Below are 27,230 nucleotides of genomic sequence, written 5' to 3'. Positions count from 1 at the left end.
CCAACTTTTATCTCCCCACACACAGCCACCAAATCCATCATTCTGACTTACTCTTTCCCTTTTTTTTTTTTTTTGTGACCCCAAGAATCTTTAGAGTAAGAGGGAAAATGATGGTCCAAAAGGAGATAATAGAAAACATTTTATTATGTCTAGTTTCAAGACTGGTCCAAATGTTAAAATGCAATTTATAGATCTTTATTTAACTTCAATAACGTGAACTCTCAGCGACAGATGTCATGCACAGTGTTAGATATTTATGCATTTTCTTTCTTCCATTCAGTAAAGCACAATGTATATTGTACACTCCATGCCCTTAAAATTAGATTTCCAGTCCTACCTCTATTTGGTATTATGCAGGTCACTTAAAATTTCTGAATAGACATTTCTTCATATGTGAATGTAAAGTATTACATGAAATATACTTTTCTATACTAAAATCATGTGATTCTACTTGGATATAATATGTTGATGCTTACAGTAATTTTATTCAAATATTAATATAATTATTTTATTATGTAATATTGTGTTAGTATCAATGCCATTTTATTTTTATACATCATGTATTTTGAAATATACTATACTCTACATTTTATTTAATATTTACAAATATGCCTAGATACTGGCAATGATAAGATATCCAAACACACTAACATGAGACACAGTGTTAGCACATTTTTTTCATATTGAAATATTATGCAGATTCGTATCCATGTATTCACCTGACTGGAAAATATAACCAAGATTGCAGATGTAGGTCAGAAATGTCACTGGCTATTTCTCTACGGCCCATTTCAGACATACTAACTGATAACAGTTTTCCTTATTAGCCTGAACTCAGCCCTGAATATTTCTCAGACTGGCATTGCTGACAGTTGTCAACACTCTTCAATCAGAAGTGGACTATTATTTGAAACGTTTTTCCCTTCCCCTGAAATGTATGACCATTGTAGAATATTTGGAGTATACAAGAGTGTAAACGAAGTCACAATAGTTCATCATTCGGGCATGCTTACTGCCACTGTTTCATTCCTCTATTTTTATATTGAGGTTCAAATGAAAGGGTATTCATATCTGTTTTGTTATGATATAGGAATATGAAATAGTGATAGTTTAACTTTTAAATATTTCAATCATACACTTAAACTGAAAAAAAATAGCATATGGTAGAAAAATCACCCAGGTTTAATGAATATTATGATTTGACACCTTTAGATTGCATTAGAGGGAGGAAAATGTGACAGACGCTTCTAAACTTCAAACTTTAAACCAGTTTCTCTTTCTCCTATCATGTTAATTACCATAATAAATTTTGTGTGTTGTTTTTCTTTTCCTAGGCTTATTTTACAAAATCAATTTATGAGAATAGTCTCATATGGCATCATCTTACAGCTTTGAAACATTTTTATCTGGTATCATATGGTGCCCTAATTTGAACTTTTTTTTTATACATTTTTTCTAGTTAATCCAATTGATATTTGCCTCTAAGTGGACAAATTTTTCTAGGTGTAAAGCAATAAAAAAGAAGCTCTTAGTTTATAGATTAAGCTAACTTCTAAATATACTAAATTTGGACAAATTATCTCCACAATGATTGTCCAAACTTTCAACTTCATTAACATTGTGTAGGAGTTCTATTTTCTGTATATTTTCATCAATGGCTGGTACTAAAATATTTAATAATTTTGGTCCATCATAGTGATTTAAAAAATGCAAAATAAATCATTTTTATTTTTGTTGTTGTTGAATATATATGTTTTTTTTTTAAAGATTTATTTATTGATTGATTGATTGATTGCTATGTTGGATCTTCGTTTCTGTGCTAGGGCTTTCTGTAGTTGCGGCAAGCGGGGGCCACTCTTCATCGCGGTGCGCGGGCCTCTCACGATTGTGGCCTCTCTTGTTGCGGAGCACAGGCTCCAGACGCGCAGGCTCAGTAGTTGTGGCTCACGGGCCTAGTTGGTCCGCGGCATGTGGGATCTTCCCAGACCAGGGCGCGAACCCGTGTCCCCTGCATTAGCAGGCAGATTCTCAACCACTGCGCCACCAGGGAAGCCCCAATATATGTGTTTTAAACACAAGTGAAGAATAAAAAAATAGCTGTGCAAATACTTATTAGCCAATTTCAAGGATATTAATTACCAGTATGACCACAAAGAAACTTTTATAACTACAAAATTAGCAATATTTTCTCTTTATCATCTAATAACCAACTTATATTAAATATTACAGATTCATAAAAATGCTAAGATAAAAATAGGCTTATACAAATCAAGATCTAGATAATGTCTCCATTTTACACTTGTTCTTGTGTCTTAAACATCTTTTAATCTACTATAATATCTTCTTTAAAACCCCTCACTTTTTTTCTCAAACTACTGACATGAAGAAACTATATCAGTTTTTTGATAGACAAATGCTATTTAAAATTCACTGTGTATATGATCTCACACATAGTGTGATAAATGCAGACTCAGTGTCAGTATATCTGGAGTAGCTCAAGATTCAGCATTTTTAATAAGATGCTGCTGTTCCACAGATCACAAGGTGGGTAGAAAATCCATAGAAAGGTTAACAATTTGGATTTGTTTGGTTATTTTGGTTTCATTTTTTGGACATATTTTTACTTCTGTAAGACCATCATCACAATCAAGATAATGAAGAATAACCATCACCCCCAAATTTTCTCTTGTGACCCTTGGTAATACCTTCTTCCTATTCCTCTTCATCTCTATTCTCTCTCAAGAACTTATCTGTTTTCTGTCACTGTAATAGTTTTGAATTTTCTAGAATTATATATAAATGGAAACATGCAATCTGAATTATTTTTTGTCAAGCTTCTTTCACTCAGCATAACTATTGGAGATGTTACTTTGTGCATCAATAGTTCATTTCTTTTTACTACTGAGCATTATTACACCACATGGACATACCACACTTTGTTAATACATTAACTTGTTGGTGGGTATTTGATTTGTATCCAGTTTTGGCTATTATAAATAAAGTTGCTTTAAACATTCTTGTAAACGTCTTTGTATGGACAAATAATTTTATTTCTCTGGGGCAAATATCTGAGAACAGAATGACTGGATTATATGGTCAGCGTATGTTTAAGTTTTTAACAAACTGCACATCTGTTTTCTACAATGGTTGTGCTGGGTTCCATTCCCACCAGCAGTGCATGAAAAGAAACTATATTCCATTTGGTGTAGCAATCTATAGTCTTAATTATTTTATGTTGATTGATGGTACTTTTAACATTTTTTATACGTCAGTGATTTTTTTTGTCCTATTGGCGTTTCAGTAGAGGAGACCAGTGTTACCTACTCCACGATTATAACTGTCTACTTCTCCTTAGCGCTGTTGATATTTGTTTCATGTATTCTAAAGCTCTGGTATTAACTTCAGTCACATAGGACTGTTAGGCCTTTTTGATTAATTTACTTTTTTATCTTTATAAATGCACTTGTTATGTCAGGTAATACTTCTTGTCTTGAGGTCTTGTTTCTGAGATATTAATACAGCATTTCAGCTAACTTACGATTATTATTTTATGGTATATCTTTTCTCATCCTTGTCCTTACAACCTATCTGTGTATCTATAATTAAATTATTTCTTTAGTACATAGTTGGGTTAAGTTTTTAAATCCAAAACTGAAAAACAGTGCATATTATTTGTTGTGTTTTACTAATCTCTTTTTAATGCAATGATTCATTTGGTTAAATTTGCTATACACTCTTGAGTTCACTTCTTTCCCCTTATTCTCCTGTTTATTATTGTACTAATAAAAGGTAATTTTTAGAATCTTATTTTCCCTTTCTTAGTCACTTAATATGGCCCTTTGTTTGTTTTCAGTGATTGCTCTAGTGATTTTGATGTGCATCCTTCACTTCTCACAGCAGTCTACTTGAATACTTGCTATATCACTTTATCTATAATGTAAGAAGTTGACCACCAGATAGTTTAATTTCCCACATCCGATTATTTGTGCCATTATATTCTACATGTTATATATCCCATAATATTGTTATTAATTTATAAATAGTAAATTATTTTCAAAATATTAATAAAAACAAAAATAGCCTTTTATATTTATCTATATATTTAATATTGCCTTCTAACTTCATTACTTTATGTTGGTTCATATGTCCTTCATTCTGAAAAGTTTCTACTTAATATTTTTATAGTGCAATTGTACTATTGATTAATTCTTCTAATTTGCTTTATATTACTCTTGTTTTGAAGGATATGTAATTACATGTTAAAAGTTTTTGTCTCAGAACTTTATGTATGTCATTCTATTGCCATCAGTCTTACATTATTTCTGAGGAACATTTAATGGATATTCTTATTATTTCCCTTTTTCCTCTGGTGAGTTTTTAATATTTTCTCTTTATATTTTATTTTTAGTAATTTTACAATAACATGATTTTTGCTTGTTTTGTTTTATTCTTGCTTAGTGTTTGTTGAGTGTCTTTTTGGGTGGAATATTGTTCTGCACATTTGAAAAACCATTGGCCACTATTATTTTCTCTTCTTTCTTTTTGGGACTTCAGTTATATATATATGTTATACTATTTGAGATTGTCCCATAATTATTGAAATTCTCTCTATTTTTAAAAATTATTTTTTCTACTGTTGATGTTATCTTTCTACTTTAATTTGAATCATTTCCATAAAACAGTCTTTAAACCAATGACATTTTCTTCTGTAATGTTCAATCTTTTGATAAAACCATTTTGGATTTCAGATACTATATCATTCAATTCTAGGAGTTTCATTTTTTGAGTTTTTCTTTTTCTGCTGTGTTTCATCATATGGTCACTGAAATATTTGATTTAGACAATTGTCATCAATAACTGGTAAAACTTTAAAAGAAAGGGTGACTAGGAAATTCATAATAAATGATTCAAATGACAGTACATGAATCTACTAATGAATCTTAGGAACAAGAACAACAACTTCAGGACAGGAAACAAAATGTGACAAAACTAAGTATTTTGTGCCTCCAGATATCATGGAATATGAAATATACAGCATCAGCTATTAGTATTGTTGACAAATATTTAAAATTGCATCTAATCAAGACTCTACTAATTTAAAGGGAATAAAGAACTATATTAAACCACACTATGGGCATGCAGTCAGAAAAATCCATAATGTGGGAAACTATAGGATCAATGACCTTGTTTGTTCAAGACATAAATGGAAAGAAAAATTAAATTTAGAGTCATGAATCTTGTGGATTAACTGAGACTTAACGAATGTCTCAACAAACTGCGTTGTGGACATAGCTGAATCTTGACTCAAAGATGTTTAAAGAATTTTAATTTGAGCATTGGTTGGATATTTGATTATATTGAAGACTTACTCTTAATTTTTAGTATTCAATTTTGATCTTTAAAAAGGTCATATAGCATTTGTGCCCAAGTGTGTTTGTGTGCATGTGTGTGTGTGTAATGAATGGTTAAAATGATAACGACATTTGAAATTTGTTTTAATATCAGGAAGTGGATATGTATATAGATTAAACAAGACTGACCATGTTTTGATAATTTTGAACCTAAGTAATGGTATATAGGTGTTCATTATACTATTCTCTCTCTGTTTAGATGTATGAAGATACCGTAATGTAAAGTTAACATAGATGTTATTTACCCAACATTTTAAGCCTAATTCATATCACTGTTAGTGATAGTTTTACAAATGTATACAAAATATCTTCTCATGAAGAAAACTGTACTTGTTTCAAATGTTTTCATTATTCACTAGCTATCAAAATATATATTTTAGCTATTTCTAAGCAACAGACATAAGAATTTCAAATATTTAACATAAGGGTGAAATTCATCTTTAATTTTCACCTCAGCTGAATTACTTCATGACTTTCATTAAGTAAACTTATAACAAAGAATACATCTGCTTGGAGGAATTACAGAGGGACCGCAGGATCCCCGTTTATGACAATGTGTTCTTTCTTAATTAGATGTTTTTAACAACTCTTCCTAACAAGAGCCAAAGACCTAAAAAAACCTGTCAGGGACAATCAAAAATATGTGGAGAAAATTCAAAACAAGGTCATATGAAAAACTCCTAACAGAAAGAGATTCTATGACTTTTCTGCTGATTATGGCATTGTAGATTGGACAAAATTATTTTTCTTCATTAATCCCAAACAAACAAATCCAATTTGGTTATACGGAGGTGCTATATAGATGTGGAAATTGCAAAGTTATTCAGTTTCATATAAGAGTGAGAATTACCAATCATTTCATGGAGAGCTGGTATGATCAGTATCAGGTAAATGGAAAATTTTAAATGGAAAAGTCAGTAGCTTGAGTTTTTTGTCTTAATATTTAAATACTAAAAGATACCTTTCATCTACATTTTACGTATTATAAGCATTCAGCCATTTTACCCAAGCACTGTAATTTTTCATTTATTATTTTAAAATGGCTTTATTTCTTTGTTAAGATGAAAAACATTCTTCATATCTTTTGCAATATAAAAATATCTTAACAGGATTTCTATTCACATGATGTTTTATAACATCAGTATAAATCAGTTTAAATGTTTAAATCCCCCAGGTTTTAAGCTGAATTTTCATTTTGTCTATTTAATTAGCTATGTAAAATACCATAACGTGGGAAACTGGATGACAAAGCGTATCTATTGAAAAAGAGGAAAAATGTCACATTTTTCCCTGGCTTGATGGTTGATTTAATTGGATAGTTTGAATTTTACTGAGATAGAAAGGAAGAAGTAAGCAGGTTAAATTTTTAAAAATATCTCAGTGTCAGTTATCAATCAAGGAGATTGCTAGAGCAACTTTTCAACCTTCAGGCAAATTTATGACTACCGTGACTGAGCAGAAATTTGTAATTGTACCATTCAAATTATTGCTGAGTTACAAAACATAATTAAGTAGCTTAACTGGAAGATGAGTGTATATTTCTGTTCCATTTTTACAGATGCAAAAGTTGTATCCTGTCTTTAACAATTATGTGAGAAAATGTTATTTTTTAAATGTCGAGAATTTTGTTTTGTTTTTTGTTCTCTAGGAATATGAAAGATACCTAAGAGTTAAAAATATTACAAAGGAACATAAGATTTTTGTTTGCAACATACTGTTCCTCTGAAGAGTACCAGTTGGAATCAAGATCAGAATGAATTGCTGCTTATTGCTGCCTTTTACGTTGGGAATTCCTCTCCTATTGCCTTGCCTTATAGCAACAGAAAACTCTAAAACAGAGGAAGTTAAGCACCCAGCGGGATCTCATTTGAGAGTGAGGCGGGGCTGGATGTGGAACCAGTTTTTTGTACCAGAAGAAATGAATAAGACTAGACATCACATTGGCCAGGTACTGATTTTCTGAAAGTGCTACAGGAAATAACCTTGTAAATCTGATCGAAAGAGTGAAGGAGGCTTTGGTATTTGATGAATTCTCCATTTTTCTTAGTGGAACCATTAGAAAGCTTCAAACACCAGCATAATTGATTGTTATATTTGCAAGCACCTAAAATAGTCACAAAAACTTGAAGAAGAGGGAAAGCTCTGGTTTTTAAATTTCACTTTAACCTCATACAAAGTTGCAGCATTTATCAACATCTGGAAATGTGATGGTGTTATTTTTGGTAATGGATCAAAGCCACCACACGGAGAACAGTAATGTTTACCAACGGTATTTAGCCTGATTTTCCATTATGCTAAGTAGGTGTTGATTTACCCCTCATTAATTTTTAATGAAGCAGATTAATACCAAATCCTTTTACAGTTATGTAGCTTCAAGAGCCTACACACTTCATTTGATTAGTGAAGTTGAAGTAAAACAAATAATTATTTCATTTTCTTATAAGAATACATTTTAAGAAAATTTCCTTAATGAGACAAAACATTTCCTATTTATGTTTTTGGGTTTTATTATTATTTGATTTTCTTCAAACAGAGGTAGTTATAATATCATGTCCTTCTCTGTAAGGCTCTTTCTCTGGATGAATGAAGTGAAATAAGTTTAACCACTAATTAACTGACACTAAAATTTAATTGGGCCCAAAGGGTGAAGCACTCAAAATTTATTAACTCTCTTTTTCTAGCCCTTTTAGGAGAGCTGCAGTGTTAGTGTGTTGTCTGGATTCCATGAGTTCATCTGTCCCATCAGCCAAATATATGAGTACATTCAACCAAAGGCTTAGATTAGGGTTTTAGGCAAACAGATTTCAATCGTGTGTGTGTGTGTGTATGCATGCGCGCGTGCCTGCCTGCTATAAGTAATATTTCTCATCCCTTTTTATTTTCTAAGATGACTCCAGGTAAAGCACAGGCAGAACGGTGTGAGGTCCGTTGTTAAGTGTCTGCTAGTTACCTGAGTCTCTAGCCATATTTACAGTGGACTCCACAGACCCCCATAGGCTCTCCCACCACTGAATAAGGAGAATGCTACTATTGGCAGGCAAATGTTAGTGGTAAGGCTCTACAGGGAAGTGCATCAGTGCAGTCAGAACAGGGACCAGTCACTGAATAACTCACATTTTCTGCTCCCTACACATATCTCCCATTTCCTCCTTTCATATAGCGGTTTGTTTTGTTTCTTTTTCATTCTGTAAAAATATTTATGAAAATATTCTAACAGATATTTTTTCCTCTAAACAACCTCATTAAGCTTAAACCACATACAGGTAACTGGTTTAAAAGAGAGTAATAATGAATACTTACATGCTTGTAATAACAGAGCTGGTAAAAATAAAATGTAGTTGATGTGTCCAAAATAACTTTCTTTTTGATCTGTTTGTTAAAAGAGATTAAATTTGGAAAACACAATTAGGTAAAAATTTAGTCATATTGATTTGCCAAATTGATAGTAACTTTGTAATTGAAAAAAATTTTTGAATGGAAGTACAGAAAATTTTATAACACTAGAATCCACGAAATTGAAATGTGTTGAACTTATGCATTTTGTGACAACAAGAGGAAGATGTTCAACTTTTTTTAAATTAAATATGGGTCCTTAAAAAGATCAAGCTTACTGATCTATGAAAATTAACATGAATATACTTGAAATACATTTATTCATGACTGAATTTGACTAGTCTTCATTCTAACATTCAAATTTTCAAACTACATTGGAATAATATTTGGAAACCAGGGGCTATGCATTGCTTTCATTTGGTATACTTATTGAAGAATACATTTGTTTTCCACAATTTCTTATCACTGGGGCATGGGGATTTCACTTTTACGAGTAATGAAGGACTGTCAAATTTTAAAAGCTGTAACTCTTTTATTATCTTTTTATTATCTCCAATTTGGTTCTTTCATTGTAGAGCAGTGATGTTCAACACATTATTAAAATTATTAAAATTCGTTGTATTAGATATCTTTAGATATTCTCGACAATCATATAGAAAAATTATTAATTAGTCCAGAATAATATATTGTACTTTGAGCTATCAGAAAAATTATGGAATTAAGGTTGTATTTTTTGGCTAACTTTGTAAATTTTCAGAGAAGCTCTTACTTTGAAGAAGGGAATATTCATAAATGGTGAATCAAGAAAACCATGGATTCACAATGATTAAGAGATTATTCTCTAATGCTTCCTTTCTTTATGTAAAAATAAGTTAGATATGAAAAATCATACAATGTTACCTATATCATAACATCTTTTTTATATATAAAATTCAAAATTCCATTCACACTATGAATAATGAACAAATTTACTTTGCTCTTAAATAAATAAAATAGTGAGGACAAAAGAAGTACATTTGAGAACTGAGTGACCTATGTTGGAAAGGAAGAGTTAGAGCTAATTTGACTAAAACTCAAGGACTAAAAGACCATCTTACGTACTGGTTTGCAGGGGAGGATCTGAGATCAAACAGGCCTTTTGGTGTAAATCATAATTCTGCCCCAAAACCATGTGACTCTGTGAAAGTTTTTAAAATTTTCAGTCTCACTTTCCTTCTCTATTGAAAGAATTTATTATATCAATAATGTGTATTTTACAATGAATGCCTGAGGATTAACTGAGAAAACTAATATAAAGCAATTTGTAGATTTTATGGATGATTGAGATTATTATCATCTTCTCAACATGCTCCCTAATTTTCTTACTAATATTTCCATGTTTTCTATGTGTTTTTAGCCTAGAGATAGAACATCACTGTTTAAATTTATTTTAGATCATTATCTCTCTGTCTCTAGGCCCCAATCTAATATAAATATTTGAGAGTATGGTTTTAGTGACTAAAAGTGTAATCATATAGAGTAAACATGAACCAACTTTTCTGTGCATCATGTATAAAAGGGGCTTTGTTTTTCAATCATTATAGTTTCTAATTAGAATCATCTGTTTAGAGTAATGAAATTTGTATAGCACTTTACGTTGAAAATTCAAAGACTTCTCTGCCTGGTGATAGATTTTAATCTTAAACTTAACATTTTACCTCACTTAATATAATATGGGAATTATATGGAATTCTTAATTTAGGGAATAATTAACAGACATGAAGATGCAATGATTAAAATTTGTCTTAACATGTTTGGAAAGTAAATTATCTCTCTTTGCACTTGCAGCTAAGATCTGATTTAGACAATGGGAACAACTCTTTCCAGTACAAGCTTTTGGGAGCTGGAGCTGGAAGTATTTTTGTCATTGATGAAAGAACAGGTGACATATATGCTGTACAGAAGCTTGATAGAGAGGAACGGTCCCTCTACACTCTAAGAGCCCAGGTAATAGACATCACTACTGGAAGGGCTATGGAACCTGAGTCTGAGTTTGTCATCAGAGTGTCGGATATCAATGACAATGAACCAAAATTCCTAGATGAACCTTATGAGGCCATTGTACCAGAGATGTCTCCAGAAGGTATTGCATATTAATTTACGTCAAAGATGTACCTATTAACAATGAAAACAGATTTAAAATTTCGAGCATATGTTTTGGAAGTGAATTATTTACCGTTCTACATGGGTACTTCCTTCTGCAAATGTGTTAAGTAAAATATTTGAAAAATTAGACTAATGATTAAAATCTTGTAAATAATCATACTATATATTAAGTAATTTGTCTTGTTAAAGTATAATTTCAGTCTTCAATAGAAAGAAAAGTTTATTTGAGTATACATAAAATTCTTTAGCTTGTTCACTTATTGGTTTCTTCAATAAAAGAATTTACTTTCCAAAACAAACTATTCTTTTGTATCTCAAAAAATACATAAGATCATTCTGAAAGAGTCACACATAAAAATAGGAGAAACAATTTATAAGACTAGAATCCTAGATGCATCCAAACAACAGAACATGAAAACTAAAAACAAAACAAGATGGTTGAAGACCTCTGTTTAGCCATATCCATTTTTAAGTTCTTTTCAAACCCAATGTCACTTTAATAAATATTTTAAATATAATACTTGTAGAAAAGAATGCTTTCCATGAGATGTAATAATTGACTGCCTTGCAAATCAGACATGTCTTTCCAATAGGGGGAAAATTATGGTATGGTTATACAAAATTTGTCCACTCATTCTTTGTCAGAAAAGTTTAATAATACAACAGATAGTAAAATTTAATTAACAAAATTTACTTAAGTATGATAAACTTCAATGTGATTTAATAATTGTCATTTTTAAATTATGCTAATGTGCTTTAAAACTGCCTTACCTAAACATTTGATTCATTAGCCAGGAAGTCTAAAAATGTATATTCCATTATATATTTTCCTGATTCTTCATTTTTTTTTAACATTCCAGGTAACAATTTAAAGACCTATTTCTACATGTATTCAGAACATAGGTTTTTAACAACAGCCTAAACAAATTTAGCTGTGTAGCATGTATCAAGACCAACTGTCCTTAGATATAATTGACACATTAATATTGTCCTATTTGATAGTTAGGCAGTGATATATTTCTTCTTTTTTAAAATAAATTTATTTATTTATTTATTTTTGGCTGCACTGAGTCTTCTTTGCTGTGCACAGGCTTTCTCTAGCTGTGACAAGCGGGGACCATTCTTCACTGGGGTGTGCAGGTTTCTCATTGCGGTGGCTTTTCTTGTTGTGGAGCATGGGCTCTAGGCGCACGGGCTTCCGTAGTTGTGGCACACAGCCTCAGTAGTTGTGGCTCGCGGGCTCTAGAGCACAGGCTCAGTAGTTGTGGCACACGGGCTTAGTTGCTCCGTGGCATGTGGGATCTTCCAGGACCAGGGCTTGAACCCGTGTCCCCTGCACTGGCAGGTGATTCTTAACCACTGCGCCACAGGGAAGCCCGGCAGTGATATTTCTTTTTCCCCTTTCCATTCTTCTCCTCCTCCTCCTCCTTTCTCTCCTCCTCTTCCTCCTTCTTCTCCAACTAGCATATGTTATGGTCCTCACATGTTCTAGGAACTTTTTGTAAGACTGGGGATTCAGTTGTAAAGGAAATATATGAAGTAATGGCTAGTATGGAACTTATATTTTAGTTATAGCACACGAACAGTAAATAACTATTTTAAATAAGCCAGGTAATATTTGACATTGTATGTTATTAAAAAGTGTTAAGTATGGGTAAAGTATGATGATGATTAATTGACTGGAGGAAGCGGGGACATTTAGGAAGTGACATTTGAAGGAAATGATACAAAGAGGCCAGCCATGCCATGTTCTGGGAAAAAAAATTTCCATTGCAGGGTGAGGAGAATTGCATATATCAATATTGGAGTTATTGGCATATTGCTGGCATGGAGGACATGACAAAGGATGAGATCCCCTTGGTAGAGAATTTAGGCAGAGAAAAGGCAAACATACAGGGTGACCGAACTGTTAGAACTTAGTTGACTGCTGAATTAGAATCAATGAGATTGGTCAGTCATGTAAGAAAAGAAAGACACGAGGAGAGACGTTGCACAAGAAGAGATCCTGCAACTGTGTGGAAGCTGCTTTGAGATTGAATAAAATCAATGTGATTTTTTTTTCTCAAGCATTTGGTACAAGTTTACATGCTGCATCACCTATATAAAATAAGTTTTTGCAATATGATATGTCTGATAAAGTGGGCATAGTCAAATATCGTCTTAAATTTATTTTTATAAAGTCCTTTGCAAAAACTAACTTTAAGATTCTAGAAAGCTATCTAGAAAGACACAACTGATTTAAATTTTGCATGTTTGAAGAAAATCTCTCAAGGGTAATATAGGCAAACAATATCAACTATCAATGTAATGGATAGAATGCAGAATTGATATATTACAACATATTATGTTGTAAGTTTATTATCGGGACAAGTAAACTAAGAAATTACTTTTATTAAAATCTGATTCTGAGATAATAATTTTTTAGAATTAAACTTTTGTTCACTTAACAGGGTAGATACCAACTGATTTAAGAGATCTTCAGACTGCAAGAGTCCAGTCATTGGCTCTTTGCATTTCCAAATAGTTTGTCCATCTGTGATCAAGCTATGCTGACTCAACTCAGAGACTCACAATGACCTTTGGATCCTTCAGTCACCAAGAGAAGGCTTTTCCCACTCTCTGGTCTACATTCCTTGCTAATTCAATTTCATGAATCCAGTCAATTTAAATTTTTAAGAGTTGCCATCAGTTACTCAATTCTAATTACAGGATGGTGTCTTAAGGTGGAATAATAGGAGTTAAGGGTGAGAGGATTCAGTATACACATATTCGTTCTGGGTTATTGGCCCTTCCCTTTACACGTAATCATTGTGATCATTTTGCATTGTCACTGGTGTTCTAAAGTAGGGCAATCAGATTTCCAGTTCTACCTATGACAGCCCTACTAAACCCTATTTTTTTTTTTTCTGGCATCTTGTCCTAGAAGTATTTGTCCCTGATATTTAATTTTTTTTAAATTTTATTAGTACCTGCATTACAACAAGCCAGCTATAATTTGGTAGACATCTACTTTTTTTACTTGCAGCTTCTTTCATGGTGTGTGAGAAAAAGTGTGTGAGACATGTGGGCAGTGAATAAAGTTGTTTTAAGACATGGTTAAATCTGAAAGAGGGCTAGTTATAACCCAGTACACTATATGATAAAACACAGTTAAGCTAAGAAACCTATTAAATAATGTAAATACATATGAAGAATATCCTTCTGATGATATATTTCAGTTTAAAATAGTCTGCATAAGATATCTTTCATTAATGTACATATAGACCATTTATCCTTTAGAAATACATTTATTTCTGATCTAATTTAGAGAGAATTTAATTTTTATCCATTAATGTAATAAACCCAACTTTGTCAGTTTTAGTGAGAGCACAGTAAAATGAATAAAGAGACTAAACCGGTTAGATTATATATGTGACATGTACCATGCTTCATACATTGATCGAGTCAGTAATGCACATTAAAGATGATACTCAACAACTAAGTGTCTGTTGCCTATATTTAACTGGTAACACAAGGAAGGGGGGACTATGAAACAATTATTGATTATTTCCATGAAAGACACATTATTGGCCTCATAGTGATTTTGTCAACTTTGTATGCACTATAGTATAGCATACCTAACTGCGAGTGAATGAACAATTCCTCTTACACAAGTCCTCATGGAAAACATAAATATACAAAATATTATCAAATATTTTTGTATTTCTTAATTGCTTTGATGTTTATTTATTATTACTATTTATTTACGTTTGACTATATTTTGAAGATTTCTACAGTATTTAAATTACTGATTAGGAAAGTATATCTCTCTATTGACTTTTTTAGAAAAACCATTTAGAAAATATTTAGAGGGTTTAAAGTTGCTTAATCTGTATTTAATGAATTGTCAATAAAACTGAAACAGGAAAAAAGGAAAGACTGAAACAACTGAAGAAAATAAAATCAGATAATCAGAGTGATGTAAGAATTGAACATTACTAAAGTCCTTCTGAATTTTATAGACGACATTTACAAATTATGAGTAAGAATAAAGCAAGACTTTATGCAATGAATTTTTTGGAAATTCTGCTGCATATTTGTATCATCTTAATTTATTTTACATTTCTTTTTTCCGTGGTTAGTTTACAGTAAGATTCACAGACACATGATTTCACACACACACACGCATGCACACACACACTCACTCACTCACAAACATAAAAAGTGAATCACTGTTTAGTCATCAATGGTTCATCATCAAGCAGTGTTTGAAACATTGAAACATTGTAGAATTATGCCAGTTCCATACGATTGCTACTTTTAATTTAAAAGTGCAGTGAGTCTTATAAGGGAGAACAATAATTATTTTCCTAGAAATTGAGCTCCCTAACAAATTCACATGAGAGAGTTATTCTGAATATTTATAATATCATATTTTTATCCACTAAATTTTCTGAGCTTGACTTTTTTGGATTTACCCCACACGCAAAGAAATTATTTTTTGTGACATTAATATATTACATTAAGTTTTCCATTTAGTAGAGAAAAAGGTCATGACATATTAGGACATTGAAGAGGTATGTTTGGGTTAGAAGTAAATGAACCATCGATTAAAATGTGCTTTAAAATAAACTGAACTGGGAAAAATAACCTAACTCCATAGCTCGTCTCTAGAAATGAAGTATGGGGTGGTCTATGAGTCAGTGCATTTTCTTGGTCTTCCTGATTCTCATTTGTACAGTACTAAGTTAAGAAATCTAAAGTCTTAATACTAAGAATTTCTCTTGGTCAACAACTAACAGTACAATGATTTTGACTATTGTTCCTGAAGCCAAATACAGGTGGTCTAGTTCTGCAAACTAGAGACAGGAAACCCTTATAGAAATGAATGGAATGGAGACATCATGAGGAAATGTAGGGGAAGGAAATGGATGAGTGCATAGAAGCGTAGTTAAAAGAACAAGACTTGCCTATTACAAACTGATAGAAATGGTCTCTAAGAAGCCTTTTGTTGGAATAATTCTTTACGATTCCTACAGGGATGTATCTATTCATTTATTTATTATTTGTATTATTGTGATATAATTGACATATAATATTGTGTAAGTTTAAGGTGTACAATGTGCTGATTTCATACATCTATATATTGCAATGTGGTTACCACTATAGCCTTAGCTATCATTTCCATCATGTCACATGATTATCATTTCCATGGTGAAAACATTTCAGATCTAGTCTCTTAGCAACTTTGAAGTATATAATACAGTATTGCTGACTATAATCACTATAAGGTACATAAACTCCCCAAAACTTATTCATATTCTAACTGTAAAGTTGTACCCTTTGACAAACAGCCCAATTCCCCTACAACCCAGACCCTGGTAACCAGCAATCCACTGTCTCTGTAAGTTCTGCTTTTTTTTTTTTTTTTTCGATTCCTCATATAATTCATTGCATACTCTGCCTTTGACTTAGCATAATGCCCTCAAGGTCCATCCATGTTGTCTCAAATGGCAGGAATGTATTTAAACACATGAAACGAATGAGTGTCTACATGTTGAGTGGAGAACAGTATAAAACAAGTGTTAAATAACTAACATAACAATTCTAAAACAAAACAGCAAATACTATCAATACATGCAATTGAGGACCACAGTAAAAGTTTCAACATTTTTATTAATGAAGCATAGAATGGCTTCATATTAGAATGTGTCAGTTTATAAAATTAGGTTGTAATGAAAAACTTCATAATGCTAATTTCACATAAAATCACAAGCCTATTTGATTTAGTGCCATTTGTGTTGCCATTCTTATTGACATAGAACATAGTGTTTCAAAAGATGTGGATTTCCAACAAAACCCATAATGCTAGATTACATGTTTACATAAAAATAATTTAAAAGCTCATTAAAGAAATATTTTTAATTTTACCATTAATTTTAAACATACAAATACTTATCTCCCATGAGTTTTATTGATTGTTACTGAATTTTAATGAGAATACTTACCTTATCAATCTGGTAGATTTTGTTCTGCACTTAAAAAAAATTCTTTAAAGAAAGTAGGCATTTTACAGAAGGGGATGAAGCCAGCCAAATAATTATGCTCATCTTCAGCTTGACACTATGTCGAGATCATTTCAATAATCTTTATGAATATTTTACTAATATTCTGTAATTTTTTGAGGTACAGGTCACAACATAGTTTTTTGAAGGAAACTGTTTCTAATTTCCCTTTGATTCCTCTGCTAATAACACCTCTTTAAATGATCCTTAATTATGTATTGTAATGGGCTGTTTAATAGTTATATTTCATTAGATCATGGATTCACATATTTAAAACTCTATACGGTATCTGGAAATTAGGGTTGTTTTGTATAAGGTTATATTTTCTTGTCTATACAGAAAGAAACCTGTTTTATAATTCAGAACAGAGAGGACTAGTCTTTTATTGCATATCATCATCTTGCTTGCTAAAGAAAGAATACCTTACAGAACTGGAATCCATTTTTCAAAAAGACCATTGGCTTAATTTCTTGTAACTATGTATTTTCTCTTCAGGAACATTTGTCATCCAGGTGACAGCAAGTGATGCTGATGATCCTTCAAGTGGCAATAACGCTCGTCTCCTGTACAGCTTACGACAAGGCCAACCGTATTTCTCCATTGAACCTACAACAGGTATTCCTGGAAGAAACGAAGTGCAATTCAACATGATTCTAAGGCAAACGTCAGAGCAAAAGTTCTCTGCCTGCAAACATGTTGTAAAGTAGACCTGATGTTTCAATAAATAAATGGGTTGTAATGTTTTTTAATTAAATTTTAAAAATTTAATTATTTTTAATCTTTTAGCTGGTTTTTCTAAGGTTGGGAGATTGGATTTTTCACACCCATACCACAAATGATTTGTGTATGGGATATAAAACATACTTAAGGATTATTACAAATTAATTACAGAACTACAGACAACCCAATCTAAATATATGGGGAAAAGACATTTACAAGCAATTGACAAAAAATTGACAAACAAAAAGCCTGCAAGCATATTAAAATTGCTCAACCTCATTAGTCATCATGGAAATGCAAATTAAAATCACAGAGTTCTACCTGTACACCCAGCCAGAATGAGATTAAGCTGAGTTTATGGCTGGGTGTAGGAACTTAAAAAAAAATAGTTCTGTATTTTATGTCTTTTTGATTCACATGAATACAACATTTGCTTTTTCTGTCCTTCTCCAATTTCTGTTAATCAATTGAATACTTTATAAAATAAATTTTAAAATTGCTCTTATTTATTTACATCTATTAAACAGTTAAGAATTATGTGACATTGATTCATTTAACAAATATTGATTGCTTTGGTCACTACAAAGATTAAACCCATATAAATGAGCTTACAGTCTCTAAAGATGAGAAAAAAAAATACCTGACTAACCAACCAAGAATGTGGCAAGTTCCAAAAGCAATAAAATTCTGTGATTGTTAATGAGACAAATATTATTTCCATCTTGATGACATGAAAAGCTTTAAAAAATTAAAGCATGTGTTGGGTCTTTAAGCATTTGTTATTGATTCATTCATTTAGCAAGTATTAAATAGGTCAGCCTTTATCAATCAAGTTTCTTTTGAGAATCAGATTCTGAAAAGTATGATTTGAGTGACTATATTCTTAATTCTCCCCAGGATAATACCTAGTTTCTATTATTCTGAATGTACAGGTTTAAGTTATTTTAATACATGCAGTGGATGCCTTAAGACATTAGGTTTTAATTCCCTTACACAATTTTGGTTGAGAAGGGTTGAATATGCAACAGGCATTATACAGTATACTAGGTTTACAGCAGGACACCATTGCAACATTAAAAAAATAATAATAAAAGGAAAGCAACAGGGACTCTTTTCTCTTGGAACTTACAAATAAATATTAAACATTTGCATATTAATAAATACATTAAGTTTGTGAATATTATGAAGTGAAATAAACAAGGTTCAATAGAAGAAAGTAAGAACTCCTTCATAGTGTGTGGCCAAGGCAGAATACACTGAAACCAGAAGGCTGAGCTGAGCACGTGACCAAGGTGAGGAGAGCATGGAAGGCGTTCTAGGTTATGGGAAGAATGTATAGGAAATTCCTGAGAAAGGAGAGCGTTTAAGCTCTGAGACTAACTAGACACCAGTGTGAAAGAGCACAGAGGAGGAGAATAGAAAATGGGCTATCGGTGTAGTAGATGTGTGCTGGGTGACACTGGATCTTCACGACCATTTTGAGCACTGTCTTTTCCTCCAGCGCTCACTGACTTCTTAAAAATATTGAGCAAATTAGCTAAAGCAATTAATTGCATTAATGGAGGAGCAGTAGAGCCGGCAGCAAGACAGTTGGAAGCCAAAGCACAGAAGTGGTGTTTTCGAGGGTGTAAGAGGATCTAGGAATATACATCCTTTATCCATTCTGAAGGTAAGAAGACGTGTTGAAAATAAAGTCAGCAAAGTTAATTGAAGCCTCCATACATGGGAAGTGAAGGCCTCTGTGTTCGTCTCTCTCGCTGACTAATCTCTACACCTTTGGATATATAATTCCAAAACTCTAATACTATTCTCCTTTGCTAATAGGAAACACAATTCTCTGTTGAGTCACACACAGGGAGATATTAGGAGCGTCTGTTTCATATATTCCATGGTTTCCATACTGATTCATATAATAGAGTATAATTGTGAAACACTTCAGTCCACAATTAAAATCTCATCATAATGTGGTCCAATTTGTCCTTTTTTAAATTTTTTTACAGGTATCACAATTTTTTAATTAATACTTTTTCCCCAGACATATTTGAAGATTAGCCATTCTCCTTCTTATATTTGTATTATGTGTTCCCCAGATCTTTAGGATTACAGCTCTTCTATTTACCACCTAAAATTTTTCCTAGGTTTTTTTCAGTGATGATTAACTTCTTACTAAATAATTTTATAGAAAGTGGACACTTATTACAACATTTCCATGGTCCAATATGGATATGAATATCTCTGTTGGTGGATTATGAATAACTGTGAGTCAAAAATCAGCTCTTCTTCATATATTATGACTCAAAATAGATTTAACATCACAGGTGCACAATATTTTTGCATACATTTGGTATTATAGTTTTACATGTATCCATAATAAACTAACTTCTTCTAAGTTTAGGGGAAAAGTTAATTGTAGAGCCCTAATATTATGTTAGGGAAGAAAGCAGAAAATAAGTTGAGGTAAAAATAAGACATTCTTCTTCTCTCCCTGTGGTTTATCTTAACATAGTATTTTATTAAGATTCCACTACTATTAGTATTGTGATGACCACTCTAAACTTTAGGCAGAGGTGGTGATTGACTTATTATTGTTGTATTTTTTTCTCCAGGGCAGCATCTAGCACATTGTAGTGGTTCAAAATGTGTCAAAAGAATGATTTTATGTTTGAATTCTTAAGAAATTAACTAGGAAGATGCCATGGTTAATAATGAAATAATAATTATAGTTTATTATGTCTTTAAAGGAGTCATAAGAATATCTTCTAAAATGGATAGAGAACTGCAAGATGAGTATTGGGTGATTATTCAAGCCAAAGACATGATTGGTCTGCCTGGAGCACTGTCTGCAACAACAAGTGTATTAATCAAACTTTCTGATGTTAATGACAATAAGCCTATATTTAAAGACAGTAAGTAAAAAGGATTCTAATAAATAATTTTTGAAAGTATGGGAAATAGCACAAACTAAGTCTTGATTTAGCAAAGTGTTTAAAGCATCTGCTTTCAGATTTAGGGTAGTGTCACTCTTTCCTCCAGATTAACTTGTTGGCAATTTTTAATTTGTACAATCAAATAAACGGTTCTTTTAATTTTCCCACAACGAAAGAGACACGGTAGCACAGTTAAACTGTTACTTCCTGAAAACAGCAAAATATTACCAACTTTAAAGTAACATTTCTCCCACTTAAAAAAAGGAAAATCTCACAAAGCAGTCTGTGGAATGACTTGCTCTATGCTCCTAAGGAAATCAAGAATCCCTTTAAAGAAAAATTATACTGAACATGCTCCTTTTTTTAATTCTAAAAAGATTTATTCTTTAGGATATTAACACATGTGATTATTTTGTACATTTTAGCATAAATTACAAATCATATATGAATGACTAGTTCTTTGTAAGTTTTATGCAAGTTACTTCTGAAAAGTAGAGAGAAAAAAACTTAGTTATTTATATTTATATCTATGTATTTCAAATATAACTACCATTATTTTCTTGTGACCAAAACAATGGGGTCATCTGACTTCATCTTTGTCTCTCTTTTTCTTTTTTTTAAAATTTATTTTATTGAGATATAGTCGATTTACAATGTTGTGTTAATTTCTACTGTACAGCAAAGTGATTGAGTTATACATATATATAATTATTTTTGATATTCTTTTCCTTTATGGTTTATCAGAGGATATTGAATATAGTTCCCTGTACTATTCAGTAGGACATTGTTGTTTATCCATTCTATATATAATAGTTTGCATCAGCTAGCCTCAAACTCCCAATCCATCCCTCCCCCACCCCCATCCTCCTGACAACAGACTTGTGTTCTCTATGTCTCTGAGTCTGTTTCTGTTTCATAGATAAGTTCATTTGTGTCACATTTTAAATTCCACATATAAGTGATATCATATGGTATTTGTCTTTCTCTTTCTGAGTTACTTCAGTTAGCATGATAATCTCTAGGTTCATCCATGTTGCTGCAAATGGCATTATTTCATTCTTTTTTATGGTTGCATAATATTCCATATCTTTCTTTTCCATTTCCACTAATGGAATGGAATTAATGCAATCCAGGCTCAGATTCTCAAAGTCAAACTGTTACCCTTAGAACTCAACTATTTGTTTTTGGACTCTACCGTCTTTAATTCATACTTATATTGGGTTGGCCAAAAAGTTCGTTCAGGTTTTTTTGTAACATCTTACGGAAAAACCCAAACGAACCTTTTGGCCAACTCAATATTTATTGGTTATTTTAGGTATCAGAGAATGCTTGAGTGAAATTGAAAAACTCTTTTTATTAAATTTAATTTGGCACGGTGGAAGGATACAATAAAAATAAACCTATGAATATTAAGAAGGTATGCATATGAATAGAAATTTGGAAATTATATGTACTGGTGAAAGGACTTCCCTAAGATATATTTAAGAGAAAATAATAGGTACTCAAAAAGATATGAGGGAAATGTTCAGATTGCAAAAAAATAAAGGGAGAGAGAGAGCAAGAGAGAGAGGTATTTAGAATAAGTAATTGGTGAAAAGGGTGGGTATGGTTTTTCCGACAGCCCATAATAAAGGGAGGGTGCTATATTTGGGAGTTTTTTATGTTAATTATCTGTGCAAAATATCCTGAATTTTGTTTTTAAAGGTTTATACCGCTTGACTGTCTCTGAATCTGCATCTGTTGGGATGTCGATTGGAAAAATCATGGCATATGATAATGACATAGGAGAGAATGCAGAAATGGATTACAGCATAGAAGATGATTCAGAAACGTTCGATGTCATTACTAATAATGAGACCCAAGAAGGAATAATTATATTAAAAAAGGTAGATGCATTAATATTATTTGTTTTGCATAATAATGCAAAATCAAATCAGAAATACATATATATTTTGTGTAACCAGTTAGTTTTTGCTTTGTTAAGTAAGTAAAATAAGACCCTGTGATTTAGTTTAGGGAGCAAAAGAAAAGATATATGTGCTTTTATAAAAAATTCTGAGATATTTCATTTTTTAGAATATTAACATATATGATTATTACCTACATTTTAGTATTAATTACAAATAATAATATACAAATAGCTAATTATCAGTTTTATGCAAGATACTTCTGAAAAAATAAAGAAAAAAGCTCAGTTATTTATATTTTATATCCATATATTTCAAATATAATTGATGAGAGAGTTAATTATTACCGAGATCTTTTGAATTATATTGTAGAGTAGTTTTTTAAAAAGATTTTAATATACAGGAGAAACTTTTTGAAATTATCTTAAATAACAGGAAACTAATTCTCAACTCCATAAGATATTTATACTCAGAAAAGTACACTTTTAATCCTAAATAAAAAATATAATTATTAACCCAAAACATTTTATAATAGACGTAAATAACAAAATACACATAGGGATTTGCTACGCAACTACTTAATGATAATATCAGAGGGATCCAAGAACATAAATAGTAAAACCTAACTGGAAAGCAACTGAGACTTAAATTAACAACAAAAACTTTTTTTTTCCTAAGTAATTCCTCGGGTCACTGATACCAGTTTTCTGTGTACACTGCATTTCTTTGTAGAAAGTAGACTTTGAGCACCAGAACCACTATCGTATTAGAGCAAAAGTTAAAAACCGCCGAGTTGATGAGCAGCTCAGGAAATACCATACTGAAGCTTCCACCACTTTCATCAAGATCCAGGTGGAAGATGTTGATGAACCTCCTGTTTTCCTCCTCCCGTATTACATATTTGAAATCTTTGAAGGAAGCCCGTACGGATCATTTGTAGGCACAGTCTCTGCCACAGATCCAGATCAGAAGAAATCTCCTATCAGGTATGTCTGGAAGGCCAGCTTTGCATTAGTAAATGAGGGAACACAGATTAGCTTGAAAATAAAATTTCATATAAATGTTAACAGGGATATATCTAGATCTGTATTTCTCTCTAAGGTACTTATAAAATTTGCAACAGTTGAAACAAGTTGAAACAGGAAGCCTCACTATTGGTTAAGATGCAGTGAAATGAGCACTTGAAAACATGTGCAAGAAAGAGGCAATCACCAACTAAAATTAGATGCAGTCAACTCTCTATTAATTGGGGTAAGAAGGTGAGGGAAAAGAAACCCCTGGTTATACCAAATCAGAACAGAAACAAAGCTGATCACAATGTGGTTCATCTAAACACTGTTTAATTAAAATGATATTCAAAAATTAACTAAGCTTTTATAGGGTACCGCTAAAAGAGTAAAAATGAACTAAGTCCAATCAATTAGAAATAAATTTCTGTGTTGCAATTAAACAATATTTACCATCTATTAAATTAGTCTGTTATATTCAGGAAGTATATTTTCTTTCTGTTTTTTTTGTATTCGCATCATAGTTATGGTTAAAAATAAAAGCTTACATGTTTCCTTCCACCACCTTCCCTTCATCCATTTTCTGTACTTTACAGTCCAGGGGCTTACACAAACTTCCATATATTTATTAAGGTGCTGAGTACTGCTTTGCTCTTTGGAAGGGCTACTGACACAAAGAAGAGCTTCTTTAAATTAATGAGACAGACGATGCTCCCACTTTTCCACTGTAATTCCTAACCATAAAATGCTGCCTTCTAATATGTAAATATAGTTCCTATTTATTAGCAGTAAATTTAATAATGAATATAAGTATATATGTAGTATATATATGTGTGTGTATATACAAGTCAGTAAATTAATTGTTTAGATTTTAAAGAGTATATTAACCTGTTTGTTTTTCTGACAATACTAAAGAATACATAATTTTAAAAAATGCTTTCATGATTAAAGCTTTCATTATATTATGCTTTATAATAATAAAATTGTAGAAACAATTTAAATATCTAATCTCAGTGGTGTAAATAAGGCAATGAATGATGAATGCTTTCTAATGATGCTTACGAACATAAAGACATGGCATGATTCTTTAAAAATAATACAAAATCATTAGAGTCATATGTTTACTACAAGTAAAATATTATGTAAAATAAATGAGAAAACTAAGTGAGCACACCCAAATATTAAGAGGTTGTGTTTTTTTAAAAATTTTATTTTATTTATTTTTTTATACAGCAGGTCCCTATTAGTCATCAATTTTATACACATCAGTGTATACATGTCAATCCCAATCACCCAGTTCAGCACACCACCAACCCCAACCCCCGTGGCTTTCCCCCCTTGGTGTCCATACGTTTGTTCTCTATGTCTGTGTCTCAATTTCTGCCCTGCAAACCGGTTCATCTGTACCGTTTTTCTAGGTTCCACATACATGCATTAATATACGATATTTGTTTTTCTCTTTCTGACTTACTTCACTCTGTATGACAGTCTCTACATCCATCCACGTCTCTACAAATGACCCAGTTTCGTTCCTTTTTATGGTCGAGTAATATTCCATTGTATATATGTACCACATCTTCTTTATCCATTCGTCTGTCGAAGGGCATTTAGGTTGCTTCCATGACCTGGCTATTGGAAATAGTGCTGCAATGAACATTAGGGTGCATGTGTCTTTTTGAATTATGGTTTTCTCAGGGTATATGCCCAGTAGTGGGATTGCTGGGTCATATGGTAATTCTATTTTTAGTTTTTTAAGGAACCTCCTTACTGTTCTCCATAGTGGCTGTATCAATTTACATTCCCACCAACAGTGCAAGAGGGTTCCCTTTTCTCCACACCCTCTCCAGCATTTGTTGTTTGTAGGTTTTCTGATGATGCCCATTCTAACTGGTGTGAGGTGATACCTCATTGTAGTTTTGATTTGCATTTCTCTAATAATTAGTGATGTTGAGCAGATTTTCATGTGCTTCTTGGCCATCTGTATGTCTTCTTTGGAGAAATGTCTATTTAGGTCTTCTGCCCATTTTTGGATTGGGTTGTTTGTTTTTTTAATATTGAGCTGAATGAGCTGTTTATATATTTTAGAGATTAATCCTTTGTCTGTTGATTCATTTGCAAATATTTTCTCCCATTCTGAGGGTTGTCTTTTCCTCTTGTTTATGGTTTCCTTTGCTGTGCAAAAGCTTTGAAGTTTCATTAGGTCCCATTTGTTTATTTTTGTTTTTATTTCCATTACTCTAGGAGGTGGATCAAAAAAGACCTTGCTGTGATTTATGTCAAAGAGTGTTCTGCCTATGTTTTCCTCTAAGAGTTTTATAGTGCCTGGTCTTACATTTAGATCTCTAATCCATTTTGAGTTTATTTTTGTGTATGGTGTTAGGGAGTGTCCTAATTTCATTCTTTTACATGTAGCTGTCCAGTTTTCCCAGCAACACTTATTGAAGAGACTGTCTTTTCTCCAGTGTATTTCCTTCCCTCCTTTGTCATAGATTAGTTGACCATAGGTGCGTGGGTATGTCTCTGGGCTTTCTATCTTGTTCCACTGATCTATGTTTCTGTTTTTGTGCCAGTACCATATTGTCTTGATTACTGTAGCTTTGTAGTATAGTCTGAAGTTAGGGAGTCTGATTCCTCCAGTTCCATTTTCTTCCCTCAAGACTGCTTTGGCTATTCGGGGTCTTTTGTGTCTCCATACAAATTTTAAGATTTTTTGTTCTAGTTCCATAAAAATGCCATTGGTAATTTGATAGGGATAACATTGAATCTGTAGATTGCTTTGGGTAGTATAGTCATTTTCACAATATTGATTCTTCCAATCCAAGAACATGATATATCTCTCCATCTGTTGGTATCATCTTTAATTTCTTTCATCAGTGTCTTATAGTTTTCTGTATACAGGTCTTTTGTCTCCCTAGGTAGGTTTATTCCTAGGTATTTTATTCTTTTTGTTGCAATGGTAAATGGGAGTGTTTCCTTATTTTCTCTTTCAGATTTTTCATCATTAGTGTGTAGGAATGCAAGAGATTTCTGTACATTAATTTTGTATCCTGCAACTTTACCAAATTCATTGATTAGCTCTAGTAGTTTTCTGGTGGCATCTTTAGGATTCTCTATGTATAGTATCATGTCATCTGCAAACAGTGACAGTTTTACTTCTTCTTTTCCAATTTGTATTCTTTTTATTTCTTTTTCTTCTTCCAAAAAAGGACTAGGACTTCCAAAACTATGTTGAATAATAGTGGTGAGAGTGGACATCCTTGTCTTGTTCCTGATCTTAGAGGAAATGGTTTCAGTTTTTCACCATTGAGAATGATGTCTGCTGTGGGTTTGTCATATATGGCCTTTATTATGTTGAGGTAGGTTCCCTCTATGCCCACTTTCTGGAGAGTTTTTATCAGAAATGGGTGTTGAATTTTGTCAAAAGCTTTTTCTGCATCTATTGAGATGATCATATGGTTTTTATTCTTCAATTTGTTACTATGGTTTATCACATTGATTGATTTGCATATATTGAACAATCCTTGCATCCCTGGGATAAATCCCACTTGATCATGGTGTATGATCCTTTTAATGTGTTGTTGGATTCTGTTTGCTAGTATTTTGTTGAGGATTTTTGCATCTATATTCATCAGTGATATTGGTCTGTAATTTTCATTTTTTGTAGTATCTTTGTCTGGTTTTGGTATCAGGGTGATGGTGGCCTCATAGAATGAGTTTGGGAGTGTTCTTTCCTCCG

General features: G+C 32.1%; 1 protein-coding gene across 2 annotated transcripts in view; it reads left to right on the top strand.

The window, feature by feature from the left end:
* The window catches only part of CDH19 (cadherin 19), a 211,143-nt gene that overhangs the window by 141,337 nt on the left and 42,576 nt on the right, over positions 1 to 27,230 (top strand). For both annotated transcript variants that reach the window (XM_036824103.1, XM_036824102.1), the window contains 6 exons: positions 7,060 to 7,359; positions 10,572 to 10,866; positions 17,429 to 17,548; positions 20,395 to 20,559; positions 22,285 to 22,466; positions 23,220 to 23,473. In XM_036824103.1, coding sequence (XP_036679998.1) covers positions 7,165 to 7,359; positions 10,572 to 10,866; positions 17,429 to 17,548; positions 20,395 to 20,559; positions 22,285 to 22,466; positions 23,220 to 23,473 — 1,211 coding nt within the window. In that variant the 5' untranslated portion in view covers positions 7,060 to 7,164. The remainder of the gene's footprint in view (positions 1 to 7,059; positions 7,360 to 10,571; positions 10,867 to 17,428; positions 17,549 to 20,394; positions 20,560 to 22,284; positions 22,467 to 23,219; positions 23,474 to 27,230) is intronic.

The sequence above is a fragment of the Balaenoptera musculus genome, chromosome 14, assembly GCF_009873245.2.
Source record: "Balaenoptera musculus isolate JJ_BM4_2016_0621 chromosome 14, mBalMus1.pri.v3, whole genome shotgun sequence".
Classification (NCBI taxonomy): Eukaryota; Metazoa; Chordata; class Mammalia; order Artiodactyla; family Balaenopteridae; genus Balaenoptera; species Balaenoptera musculus.
Note: the sequence above shows the minus strand (reverse complement) of the source record. Positions and strands in the feature narration are given on the sequence as shown.